Consider the following 14,038-nt stretch of genomic DNA (forward strand, 5'->3'; position numbering starts at 1 on the left):
TTCCTCTCTGTAAAAAATCAATAAAACAAAAAAATAAAAAAATTAGAGACTAGAAGGAAAGTGAAATGCGATAAGAGTAAACAGATTAATATTTTTTTAATACCACATGCTACATATATATTAGCATTTTACATAACTTATAACATAAAATATACATATGTCTGTAAAAGGTATACTGCTGATCATTTTTATTTATTTATTTATTTATTTATAATATATATTTTATTGATTTTTACAGAGAGGAAGGGAGAGAGATAGAGAACTAGAAACATCGATGAGAGAGAAACATCGACCAGCTGCCTCTTGCACACCCCCATCGGGGATGTGCCCACAACCAATGTACATGCCTTTGATCGGAATGGAACTGGGACCTTTCAGTCCACAGACCGACTCTCTACCGCTGAGCCAAACCAGTTTCGGCTGCTGATTATTTTTAAAAAATATATATATTTTATTGATTTTTTACAGAGAGTAGAAGAGAGTGATAGAGAGCTAGAAATGTCAATGAGAGAGAAACATCAACCAGCTGCCTCTTGCACACCCCCTACTGGGGATGTGCCCGCAACCAAGGTACATGCCCTTGACCGGAATCGAACCTGGAACCTTTCAGTCCGCAGACCGATGCTCTACCACTGAGCCAAACCGGTTTCGGCGGCTGCTGATCATTTTTAACTTAGTAATTTTGATGATTAAGAATGAACTTCACATAGGATTGGGTTGAAGCTAATTTGATTTTATTATCATAAAATCTAACTCATATATTTTTAAATATTAGCAAACTTATTTACAATATATATTATTCTGTTTATAAGATTAAATTTTTTGCAGAAAAAAATTTCAGATTGAGCTGCAGGTTTGGTTCTATACAAACTATAGCAAGTATTTTCTACTTTATATGGAACTACTTAAGTGTATGGGAAATGATAGTATTAAATAAAAAGATCTTTGATATCTCTGTTAAGCTTCTTCATATTTTTAAAATTTATCTTTATTGTTGAAAGTATTACATATGTCCCCTTTTTTCCTCTTTCCACTGACCCCTGGCATAAGACTTCCTTCTCCCAAGCCCTACTGCCCTATAGTCTGTGTCCATGGGTTATGCACATATACATATACATATACATATACATATACATATACATATACATATACATTCTTTGGTTAATCTCTCTACCACAGTCCTCTGAGATTTGTCAATTTGTTCCATGCTTCCATGTCTCTGGATCTATTTTGTTCATTATTTTCTTTTTATAGACATGCCTCATGGTTGAAATTCAATAATCCTAGAAGAGCAAAATATTGTATATCACATCTGTGAATTCTGTTTTTGTGCAATGTAACCTATTAGAAATTACTTTTAGAAGACTATCAGAATACCTGGTCATTGATGGATAAACAAACTTATGCTTATTGAGAGTAGATTAGAATCTTGGAATGTTAGAGTGGAAGGTTAATTAGACAAAGTTCTTCATATAGGTGGGAAAATTTGAGGTGCAGAAAGCTATTAGGTCTAGTAATAATTAATGTCGTTTTCTAATACTTTTTTAAATCGAATTTATTTAAACAATACAACAAAATTTAATCAACAATATAGTTGCCGTTGTTTTCTACAACTTGTGCCCAATGCTCAGGAAGCATTTTAATCCCTCTGTTGTAAAATTCTTGTGATTTTGATGCAAAAAATTCGGTCAATGCATTTTTGAGGCATTCTTCATTATTAAATTTTTTTCCAAGAAGAAAGTTTTGCAAAGAACGAAACAAATGGTAATCGGAAGGGGCAATATCAGGAGAATATGCAGGTTGAGGGAGAACTTCCCATTCCAACTGGCGCAGTTTTTCAGCAGTGATTCTTGCAGTATGCGGTCGTGCGTTATTGTGGTGAAGAATTACGCCCTTCCGATTAATCAGCGCGGGTTCTTTTTCTCTTAAAGCTTGGGATAACCTTTCCAATTGGGCACTATACACTGCACTTGTAATGGTTTGGGTAGATGGTAAAAGTTCATAATGAAGAATTCCTTTAAAATTCCACCAAACACACAACATCACTTTTTTCACATGCAAGTCAGGTTTTGGCGTGGGCTGTGGAGCCTCATTTTTGTCCAACCATTGAGGCCGCCTTTACAAATTAACATACAGCACCCATTTTTCATCTCCGGTAACAATTTGCTCTAAAAACGGCAAACGGTTTTGACGAGAGAGGAGTGAACTGCAAATTGTGACTCTGATTACGGTTGTTGTCGGTCAACTCATGAGGAACCCATTTTCCAAACTTTTGGACTTTGCCAAGTGCACGCAATTGATTGGAAATTGTTTTTTGTGAACAATTTAAAGTTGTCGCAAGCTCTTGTTGGATAATTTGAGGATTTTGCACCAAAAGAGCTTGAAGAACTTCTTGATCAAAATTGGACACATGGCCTCGACCACTCTTGTCATCTAACGAAAACTTTCCCTCCCGAAATTTCTCAAACCAACGCTGGCATTTTCTGGCGCTAACTGCATCTTGACCAAGAGCACTACAGATGTTTTTTGCAGCCTCACTTGCTTTTCTTCCCAATTGGAACTCGTAAAGCATGCAGTGCCAAATATGCTCTTCATCCGCCATCTTCTTAGCCCTAGTTTTGCAACAAAAACCAAACCAAACACAAACTTTTTCAAGCAAAACTTGTTAATTGCACTTCACACGTTCTGTAGATACCACGTGTTTGAAGGTTATGTCAATACAAGTCAACGCCAAGCAAGATTTTAAACGAATGTTAAAACGACATTAAGTATTACTAGACCCGATATGTCATTCTTTTATCCAACATGGCTATACACACATGTATACGTATACACATCCATGTGTATATATATTATAAATTACATAACTATGTATGTATATAGTCCAAAAATTATAGTATATATTTTTGTAAAGAGTTCAGCGATTTTATTGGTGAGTAATGTTTAAATGTGCAGCAAGTTTTGGAGTAGCTTTTGTTATTAAAATTTATCCCATTTAAATGATAGCTTGAAATGTAAAAATTATATGCCAATTTATGGTTCTTTTATTTGTATTTAAACAGGGCTTGGAGAAGGTCCATATATGCTGGCAAGTTATGGGCAGAGTGGCCTTGTTTTGGGGGCCAATATAACCAGTAGAAGTATTTTCCCTTTGTCAAGAGTTGGTACTCAAGGTGATTTATTTTTCATTTTTATGATCACTCCAGGTCTTTTCAAAGAGAAGGCATCATGTAAGTATAATTTCCAATTGAAAATAAGATTTTAGTTTTCTATTTACACTATTTCAATTGTTTATTCACTAAATATTAATTTGGGATCTAATATGTGTATGGCATTTTTTCTAGGTGTCCCAGAGAATATAAAATAAGATGCTGGTACATGAACTATCTATCTCTTTTGTATATAAAATAATTACTTTTCTTGATCTGTTGGCATATATATGTTAGGATTGTGATTATTGGATTTTTTTGGTCCTAAATAAAACACAGCTTAAATTTTTTATGGTATTAATCACTGTACTTAATTTGAAATTTTTGAAAAACAGTCCACTAATAGCTAACATCTGAAAGATTTAAATGTTTAAGGAAAAGAAAAAAATGTGATTTGATATAAAAAAGTTGTTAAATAGTAAGAACATAACTCAGAGCAGAGAGAGCCATTGGGACCATTTGTTACCCTCACCTGCCCTTGTGTGTCTCAGTGCCTGCCCCACATTTACTGACCCACACGGGCTGTATCTGCTTGGAACCTGTCTGATCTGTGAGGCCCGAGCTACACTGTTACTGTACCAGCCATGCCTCGTGTATTTATGTATAAGCTTAGGAAATGTTTATTGAATGAATAAGTCCAATTTAAATTTCACCTGTTCTGAGAAATCTCCTTACTCTCCAATTAGAATAAATTGCACTTTTCTTAAAAAGAGCTCCTTAGGTTTTTTTTAAAATCTTTGAAAACACCTAAGTTCTAATTTATATATTATTCTCTTTAAAATATTTCTTTTATTATTATTTGCATCTTTCAGGCTCAACAAAGGAACTTGCAAGTTTTAGGACACAACATAAGTCTTTGGAAAGATATATTGACCCATAGAGAGAACTTTGCATTGAATGATTTAAAATAACATGTTTTTAATAGAAAAATTCTAATGGATTTAAATTAAGACCTCTTATCAAATATGTAATTTGCAAATATCTTCTATTCAGTAAGTTGCTTAAAAATATGAAGGTCTAAAAATTAAACCCAAAAACTTAATTTAAAAGCATGTTTATGTTATGGATTTTGTACTTATAACCCATGCATATAGGGAAATTTTTAAAGCCTATATATTAAAAAAAAGGATTATACTTCTCAAATGCTTTGTAGTTGTTCATTAGCAATTTAATCATCTACTGGGAATAGACTATAATGCTGATCTAATTTTTTCTTAATGCAGTCATATAACTCGAAAGAACATTTGCTCATTAAAAACCCAGTGATACTGAAACACAGTGACATGCTTAAATTGATCTGTTTGTCTATTCTCTTAGTCTTTTCTATTATTCAATGAAGCCATTTGTAGATTTCATGCATTTGAAAATGTTAAAGCTTACTAGTATTAATACAAAAACATGTCCAATTAATAATTTAATTACTTGTGTGATATTTTACATCTGGCATCTGAGATTGATATATCTCCCCCCACCCTAATATATGATAAATTGTTTTAAAAATAGCACTCATCAAATACTCATAAAAGTTGTCCCTGTTATCCAATGCATTAAAATACTATTTTTTCTTTAGAGATCTTATCACTCATTTCTGATATATGTAAGAATGGCATTAAAAATGCAGGGCAACTTTGCAGTTTTGTTTTGTTAACTTTATAGGCACGTTTTGTAATGCCAGGGGTGGTCATCTGCTTTTTCCAGAGAACCCGGGGGCTTGTCACACACACTCTCTGTCTTTCAGCACCAGCACTTGTGTCCTTGGAATCTGCGGAAAGGCCAAACTTCTTTCTCTACGTCAACAAGGATGAGACGCTTAGTTTGAAACTGTGGCAGGTGAATTCGGCGTTTCATCGGAGAGCCACCTTTTTCCACCACCAAGGCCTGTGGATTCCTGGTTACAGTGCCTTTGAGTTATACAGCAAGAAAGGCTTTTTCATCACACTCACAGATTTTACTGTCAAAGCATCAAAATATGATGATTCGGAAGAATTTAAACATGCAAGTAGCTTCAGCATTGAAGGTGTGTTTCCTGAAGTCTTCAAAAGGAGAATAAATAGATAATTTACATAACAGCAGGTTTTAATTTCAAATCATTCTTAATGGAGTATATGTATATGGAAATGATAATGCCTACTTCACGGGGTTATTGTATGGGATAAGTTAATTGGTACATTGCCTACAACAGCCTTGAACATTGTGATTTTTAGTTATTGGCCCAATGATTACTTTCAGTGCTGTCTGGGCTTTGGAAATAGAGCTCACCCATGTGTCATGGATGTCTAGTGTTTGTATCTACTTTTTGTTCCCTAGAAGACAACTTCTTAATAACCTGAATCTTAATGATAAAGACACATGATTATCTCTGTCCTTGGAGCACTGGGGTGTTTGGTTCCATTGACCACTGGGAGGCTCCCCTGGTTCAGCGGGAACCTGATCTTACTTCTAGAGATCCTTAGAGTGCCATAGTCATGCATTTTCTGAGTTTCAGAGAGTTATCCTCACTGCCTCATTCCATATTTAATCTCACCCTTTATTTTCAAACCTAAGAGTTTACTATCTGTCTCGGTTCTCCCACACACACTCTTACAGTCAAACCACCCCTTGTCAGTCTGAGAAAACTAATCATTTGCCTTTTCTGTTGCGGATAAATTTCTGTATACCTGGATAGTCTTTAAATTTTAGATAATTCAAGTTGAGCTTCAAAAAAGGGTTTCTGTATTCACGAGAAAAAGAACCACAGACATGCCTATACAACATTCAATAGGGAGGATGTGATATTTTTCACATGAATTTACTTCAAGGTCAAAATTTTACAAACCTATATATCCCCTCCAATATAGAAATGTGGTCCCTTAGAATCAGACCCAGCAGTTCCACCTAATCTGTGGACAACTATAGCCAATGGCATCATCAAAATCTCAGAAATGGATCTCTGTGGACTTCCTAAATTTAATAAATGCTAGGGGTCTACTCTAATCTTGGAACCAATCCTCTCCCAGACCCATGATCCCAGCATGTCTAACATCATGCTAAACTTTATATGCATAGATATCTTCCCAAGAGTATTATTTTCCTTCCCATTTCGTGGAATTGAATTCTGCATCCAGAGACCAAGAAACAATCTGTTTCCTGAATGCTCTCTCTTATGGAGCTCTGCAGAGATAATTTTGGACTGCTGCAGTAGGAGAGGTCTATGATGTGGGGAAGGGAGAGTATTAGCAGAATTTACAGGAGAAAAATCTTTAATCAAGGGAGGTTTTATAACTGTAAGCATGAATTATTAAAATCCATTCTTTTTTTGTGTGTCAGATAATACTTACCATGTACAAGGTACTATGCTAAGTTCTGGGAGAAGAATAAACATGGAGTGTTCTCCCTAGGTTTGATGCCAGGCAACCGGTTTTTGGTCTTGCCATTTTCCAGTTCTTTGACCTTGGCAAGTTACTTGGCACCTCTGTGCCTCAACTTCTTATTAATACAATGGAAGTAATACCTATTCAACACGGTTGTTATAAGGATAAAATATAATGATAAAAAATTACTTGGTAAAAAATAAAATTCTGAACAAGTGTTTAATATTTTATCAAATGTAGATTGATAGGAACCGAATACACATAAAGAAAGGAAGAAGATTTAAAAATTTCCTAGGCCTCTTCCCACCTTGCTTTTTAAAATATTTGAAAGAGAGACTAACATTTAGATATGCAACCTGAATATGAGATGCTTTAATCGCCAACAATTACAATGCTTTACCTTAGCCCTGCCTTTCCCACAGCGTTAGTGGAAGAATTCCTGGGAGAATTACTATCACAAATCATCACTTTTCAAGCTGCACATAAAAAATATACATAAGCTAAGCTTTGTTTTTTCCACTAGAAATCCAGGCAGCAGTGCCTTACAGGAGGATGTGTGAATGGAGATACGAACCGTGCGCCATTCCCTGTTTTAAAACGTGTAGTGATCCTGAAGCGCTGGCATGCAAATTTCTCCCACCGTAAGTCATGTTTGAACACCCCATAACCTTGTTTTATTTCATACAAGTGATAGTAGTTAAGGGTTGGTTATGTGCCAGGAATTCTAGCTGCATCTGATATAGCAGTGAACAAAATAGATGAAATGTCTATTCTTATGTAGCTTAAATTTTGTTGGGGTAAGGCAGAGAATAAACAAATAAAAATGTAAATGTATAATGCAGTAGGTCATTAGGTGGCAATGTGTGTTATGGAAAAAAAAATTAAGGTGAGGGAGACAGAGTTCATGAGGCATGTGCATATTTGACACATATGGTCAGGGAAGAACGTACTCACAGGTCATAGATCTGAAGCAAGAGGGGCCTGGCCTTGTGGATACCTGGGAAGAGATCCTTTCAGTATGAGAACAGTACAAAGGTCCTGTACTAGGAATGTGTGGGGATTCATAAGGAGCCAGGCTAGCTGGAGCAAAGCGAATGAGAGTGAGAGAGGAAGGAAATGAGAGCAGAGAATCTGGTGGACAAGTAACTTAGGGCCGCGTAGCCTGTTGTGAGGACGTTGTCTTTTTTTAATTGAGTAATGCCCTGCTGTATTTTGGGCAGAAGACTTACATGATCTGACTTATTTATTATTATATTTTTTCTCTTCTTCTTCTTCTTCTTATTTTTTTAATTTATTGTTATTGATTTCAGAAAGAAAGGGAGAGGGAGAGAGAGAAATCTCAATGATGAGAGAGAATCATTGGTTGCTGCCTCCTGCCCATCTCTTACTGGGGATCGAGTGTGAAACCCAGGCAAGTGCCCTTGATCAGAATCGAACCTGGGACCCTTCAGTCCACAGGCCAATGCTCTATCCACTGAGCAAAACTGGCGAGAGCTTATTTTATTTTTTCCATCAGCACTTATCCCTGCTATGCCTCCTTCCACCTCCACTCTCTCCCCTCTCCCCTACAATCACTACACTCTTGCCCGTGTCCATGAGCTCACAGAAAGTTTGCTGAGGCTGTTGTAGTGAGAATAGACTATTGGGCAAAGGGAAAGACAAGAGCAGAACTGATCAGTAATACAAACAAGACATGAAAGGAAGTTGGTAGTCTTGGAGGTTCTGAGAAGTGGACAGATTCTGGATATATTTTGAATTTAGAGATACAGAGTTTGCTGATGGATTTAATGTCAATTATGAGAGAAGGAGGGGTTAAGGACTGAAGTTTTGGTCTCAGCAATTTTTAGGTGGAATAATATGAAACTGTCATTTCTGTAATTATAAATAATCAAAAATCAGCAAATTTGAATGATGTAATGTAATGGGAGGGCTCAATTGTCATTTACTGAAGTAAGGCAAAGAAAGGAAGAACAGCATTGAAGAGAAGTCAGGAATTTGGTTCTGAGGATTTAATTTAATTTAACTTTAAAAAAATATTTTTATTGATTTCAGAGAGGAAGGGAGAGAGAGATAGAAACTTCAATGATGAAAGCAGCTGCCTCCTGCACACAACCCAGGCACATAACCTGACTGGAAAACGAACCCTGACCTCTTAGTTCATAGGCTGATGCTTGAACACTGAGCCATGCCAGCTGGGCAGCTTCTGGGGATGTTAAAATGGAAACTGAAAATTGTTCTTTGGATTGGGCAACCCAGGGAAAAGGGAGAGGCAAAATGGAGACAGAGTGCCAATGGTTTTTGTGTTTGTTTGTTTTTTTAAGAGTTTTGCTATAAAGGAGAACAGAGAAATGGAACAATGGTAGGAGGGAATATTTTTTAAAGAATTAGTTTATATTAGACATTAATTGGCTTTTATTCTGTGACAAATATTGGCACTAGAAAAGTTCCTGGACATAATTCCTGAGACAGACCTGCTCTTTAAATGAGCTCAGTCTTTTGGAAGGAGCAAATCATGAAAGGGGCCTAGAATAAGGTGACCAGATTTTAACATTGGTAAAGCAGGACACCATTGATGGGGGGTGGAGGGGTAGGGGGGTGGTTCTTGATGAAAAATTTGGTCTATATGGAGCAACAAAAATTTTCATAGAATGCAAAAATAGTATTGTAATATATTTTTTAAAAATTTCAACATAAGTACAATTTACAAATATAATAAATAAATAAAAATTATGTATGGTCCTAAGTGTCACTTTCAAGGCCAGTGCTAGACTTTTTGCCGCCACTATAAAATATAAATAATATGAGTACTGTCTGCTAAATTCAAAAAAATTTATATATTTACAAAATAAAAAAATAAATTACTTACCTAAATTATCTGAATAGCTGATTTGTAATGACATCACTTGTTTAACTAGCTTAGTAGCACACACACAGTATGAGGTGTATCGTCTGAGAGACAGTTAGAAAATGTTTTCGTCGTTGCCAATCCCAAAAAATGCCATTGTTCATTAAGTCCAAACAAGGGTGGTTGAATTCTAACAACTGATCAACAATGCAAACTTTGATAAGCAGTTCTCGATAATCAGATCTCAACATTAGTTGTTATTATTAAAGTTTAACATTATAAAATTAACAAAAATAATAAAGAACTCATATCCTGGCTAAATAGCCACATGGCCGCCGAAAACCATATATTCCCTTCTTGTTCTCCTGCCGTTCCCTAGCTTGTGGTGCATTCTTTCAAAAAATCGGGACTTTTTTAAAAGCCGTGAGACACGGGACAAATTGTTAAAAATTGGGACTGTCCCATCAAAAGTGGGATGTCTGGTCACCTTAGCCTAGAAGAAGGACAGCTGGCTCATTAGGTTACTGACAGCATAATGCACTGTGCTATAATAAATGCTGTAAATGGTAATCTCATTATTCCTGTTGTCAGAGGAGATAGTCAGCTGAGACAAAGAAGTTAAACAAAGTGCTGGTCTAGGTCACATTTTGTAGGCAGTGGAGCCGGGGTTTAAACCACCACACCCTGTTGGGTATCTAGGTTTTGGTGGGGCAGAGAGAAAATTATATTTTTTGCTTATTTTCTTAAAATAAAAACAAAACAAAAAAAACACCAAAATAAAACCTCACCAAACAAGTTTTCTGAAAAGGAGAAGTCTTCAATCACTGGGACCCCTCACATTCATAGACCTATGTATGTCCTTGAAGCTATTAGGGCCTGGGGAAAAACATAGTGAGGAGTGCACTTGGAGAAGGAAGGAAAGAAAGAAGGAAGGAAAGGAGGGAGGGAGAGAGGGAGGGAGGGAGGGAGGGAGGAAGGGAGGGAGGGAGGGAGGGAGGAAGGGAGGGAGGGACCAAAGAAGGAAGACATGGAAGGAACACAGGGCAGGGTTGGCCCTGGTACTGGGAAGGGAATGAAGCAATATTTTGAAGTGGCATTTGACTAGTGTCTTAATTCTTATGCCACATAACCCATCTCTGAGGTGTGTGAATCCAGATCCTCAGTGCTTCCATTGTTATTCCAGAATTTCTCTTTTGGTATGGTTAGGTTGCAGAAAGAGTCTCAGAATGAAACTTCACCCCTGCTAAACTGTCTCTCATCTCTGCCTTTTTCTCTATCCCTCTCCCCCTTCCCATGCTGAGGAGCCAAATTATTTCTCCTCCTAATACTCTAAGCCCTGAGGGGAGACTCATGTACTGACCTGGGCTTCAACATGGCTTTGTACCTCTCCTCCATGTCTCCCACAGAATCACCACCTTTGTTCTTGATGATTGCAATTTATGGCACATATCAAGTGCTAAAAATATCCAGTGGAGATTATAACTTTTATGAGATAAGATACCAACTAGCATATCATTTAGGCCATATGTAAATATAGTTATTCCTATTTTGTAATATACCCATTAAAAGAACCATTATGGCCAAAACCGGTTTGGCTCAGTGGTAGAGCTTCGGCCTGCAGACTGAAAGGTCCGGGTTCGATTCCGGTCAAGGGCATGAACCTTGGTTGCGGGCTCATCCCCTGTGGGGGGTGTGCAAGAGGCAGCTGGTCGATGTTTCTCTCTCATCAACGTTTGTAGCTCTCTATCTTTCTCCCTTTCTCTCTGCAAAAAATCAATAAAATATATTTTTAAAAAAGAACCATTATGCACCAGAGATTTTCTATTTATCTGTCAGAAGTTGAATAGATTATCAATTGTATGACAAGATAAATAGGAACCTATCAGGAAAACATTTTGAAATAATAAGTTACTAGTTTGAGGAAAATATTTTAAGAGGAGTCCTTTGGTTTTGACTTGCATAAAACAATTGCAAAATAATTGAGTTTTATAAAAAATGATATTTATTTAACTTAATGAGAAGCAACCAACCCTTATCTTTTTAGCAATCTATAATAGTAACTTTAATTTTTCTTTTCATTTTTTTTTTTGACAAAGTGTAAAGTTGAATAGGAATATCATATACTGGGTAAAATTGAGTTATTCAAATTTTTATTTTATTTTATAAAATAAACAGCTAAACTGTTTATGTTTAAAAAAATCATTTTTGAAGGAGGCATCCAAGAGATAGCTAAATATGACTCATGTGAAAAGAGACATAGGCTATTCTTGGTTTTTACTGTTGTCTGGATTTCCTCCCAAGAACAAGTACCCTCTGGTGGCAGCACTAACCCTTAGTTTCAAGTTAGTTCATTTCCCTCCTGAAAATTAAAGAGGACTTGAGTATTTGTGATTCAAATTTCTTTGCTTTACATATGAGGCAATTAGACATATTTTAAAATGTTAAAACATTATTACAACCATCTAGTGAATATGAGAGGCAGATAAGCAAGATTTTTTATAATAATTTTTGCATTAATTCTCTCAAGCGTGGTTGAATCCAATGACTGGTTGTACACAAGATTGCATTTATTTCATTTGAATCAGAATAAATGGATTCTGAGCCCCAACAAGATGGGAAGCAATATGTAATCTCAGTTATCACCTTGGCTTTATTCCCTTAGTAAAAAGCATTCCGGATGGTTCCTCCTGTCTCTGGCCCAGGCTGCTCAAGCCCATGACTTCTCGAAGTCTGGGATCACTTGCTTTTATGCCATGCACAAAAACTGGGGAGCCTTATGAAGACCAATTAATCTGGGGCTTAAAATCAAGTCTTAAAAATAAAGAGACTCAGTGAAAACTGTATTTTTTATGAGAAAAGATACCAACTAACATACCATAGAGGCCATATGTAAATAGTTATTCCTATTTTGTAATATACTCATTAAAAGAACTGTTATGCATCAGAGATATTCTATTTATCTGTCAGAAGTTGAGTTTGATTCCCGGTCTCCATAGGCTCATTTAAAATCATCTCCTCTCACGCCACACTGCTAAAAATTTGGGCACAGGCCCTGATGCCCTTGAGAACTGTGGCCTCTACCCTTCCCCACCCTGTTTTCAAAGAAATGTCCCGCCTCCATGCCTTTCACCCAGAGATTCCTAATGTCTTTTCAGTGAGTTTAGGCAAGTCAAGCCACTGAGATTCTGTTTTTGTTCTATCAACATCGTTAAGGCAAGGATGGTTCAAAGACTATGCCTATCTGCTTGGATGAGTGGAGTTGCATGGGAATGGAAAGTACAATGAACAGCCTTGGCTTGTGTGTACTGTCCCATGCACCGAAAGGTTGCCAGTTCCATTCCTGGTCTGGATACATGGATGCGGGACAAGGGGCAACCAATTGATGTGTTTCTTTCATACATCAATGTTTCTCTCCTTACCCTCTTTCTTAAATCAGTAAAAAGAAAAGAAAGTATAATGAATGTAGTTTAAAATAACAATAAATGATTCTTCTGTATTTCTACTGATTTATAGAAAATGGCCTTAATGTGCCCAAACATAAATGTATGCTAAATGTTCTGGGTTCAAATTATGTTTTAATCATGAATGATACTTCTTTATGATCCACTAGCTTGTGATGGTGTAAAATGAGGAACGATGGAGTGGTAGCAAATAGGGCATTCCTTACTTCTTGACAAGAAGAATGGGAGAATTTTAGGAAAAATATTTCTTGATTGTATGGTATATTAACTGCAGTATAATTTATATGATAAACTTTTTTCATTTTGATTTTTTTAATGTAAAGGGTTGAAGGATGCTTGCCCTACTGCCCTAGACATATGATCCTTGATGAGATCACCCTCAAATGTGTTTATCCAGGAGACTGTAAGTGTTAACCCTATTTTCTTTATTCTGGAAAAGTAAAACACTTGAGCATATTTTTCTCTGTGATGGCAAGTGGTTGTGAACAGAAGTTTTATTTTATTTTAATTTTTCCCTCATTGACTCCCTCAGCCCACCCCTACCCCCCATCCCAGGCCTTCACCACCCTATTGTCTCTCTCCATGGATTATGCATATATACATACAAGGTCTTTGGTTGATTACCTCCCCATCCATCCTCCCCCACCTCCCCTCAGAGATTCCACACTTGTGAACAGAAGTCTTAGATGGACAATATACTTTCGTAAGATTCTTCTTCAATAGCCTTTGCATTGTCTTTTCATTTCTAATTATTTTTCAAAGCATGCAATTCTTCCCCCTAACACTTCTCCTGTGTTCTCTCTCCTCACACATTTTCCTTGAAGCTAAACTATGAACTATGCGGGCCTCACTTGAAACAGAACTAAGGAAAGTCTCTTTGTTTCTTTGTAGGCATACCTCTGATTCCCATGTCACCAGGTAAGCTATCGCTACCCATATGTACTGGTATTGGTACAACTGTAGACACTAGAATAGCATTGTGTAATTTAAGTCTTGGCACACTTACAACAATGGCTGGTGTTAATACTCTCCTATCCCCTGGAAAACCTAGCTGCCAGTTGTTTTGTTAAGTAGATGTTCACTGGGTCTGTGTAACACCATTTCTAAATGGCTTCTGTGTTTGGTCCACCTCTTTCCCCCCTCCAGTGAGTATAGATAACAAAGATTCCACGC

The 14,038-nt window shown here is 36.6% G+C and overlaps 1 protein-coding gene across 1 annotated transcript in view; it reads left to right on the forward strand.

Annotated features, from left to right (window-relative positions):
* The window catches only part of OTOGL (otogelin like), a 149,981-nt gene that overhangs the window by 89,621 nt on the left and 46,322 nt on the right, over positions 1-14,038 (forward strand). The window contains exons 32-36 of the mRNA XM_045588285.1: positions 3,063-3,230; positions 4,948-5,226; positions 7,083-7,200; positions 13,189-13,268; positions 13,757-13,816. Coding sequence (XP_045444241.1) covers positions 3,063-3,230; positions 4,948-5,226; positions 7,083-7,200; positions 13,189-13,268; positions 13,757-13,816 — 705 coding nt within the window. The remainder of the gene's footprint in view (positions 1-3,062; positions 3,231-4,947; positions 5,227-7,082; positions 7,201-13,188; positions 13,269-13,756; positions 13,817-14,038) is intronic.

The sequence above is a fragment of the Pipistrellus kuhlii genome, unplaced genomic scaffold (assembly GCF_014108245.1).
Source record: "Pipistrellus kuhlii isolate mPipKuh1 unplaced genomic scaffold, mPipKuh1.p scaffold_m20_p_3, whole genome shotgun sequence".
NCBI lineage: Eukaryota > Metazoa > Chordata > Mammalia > Chiroptera > Vespertilionidae > Pipistrellus > Pipistrellus kuhlii.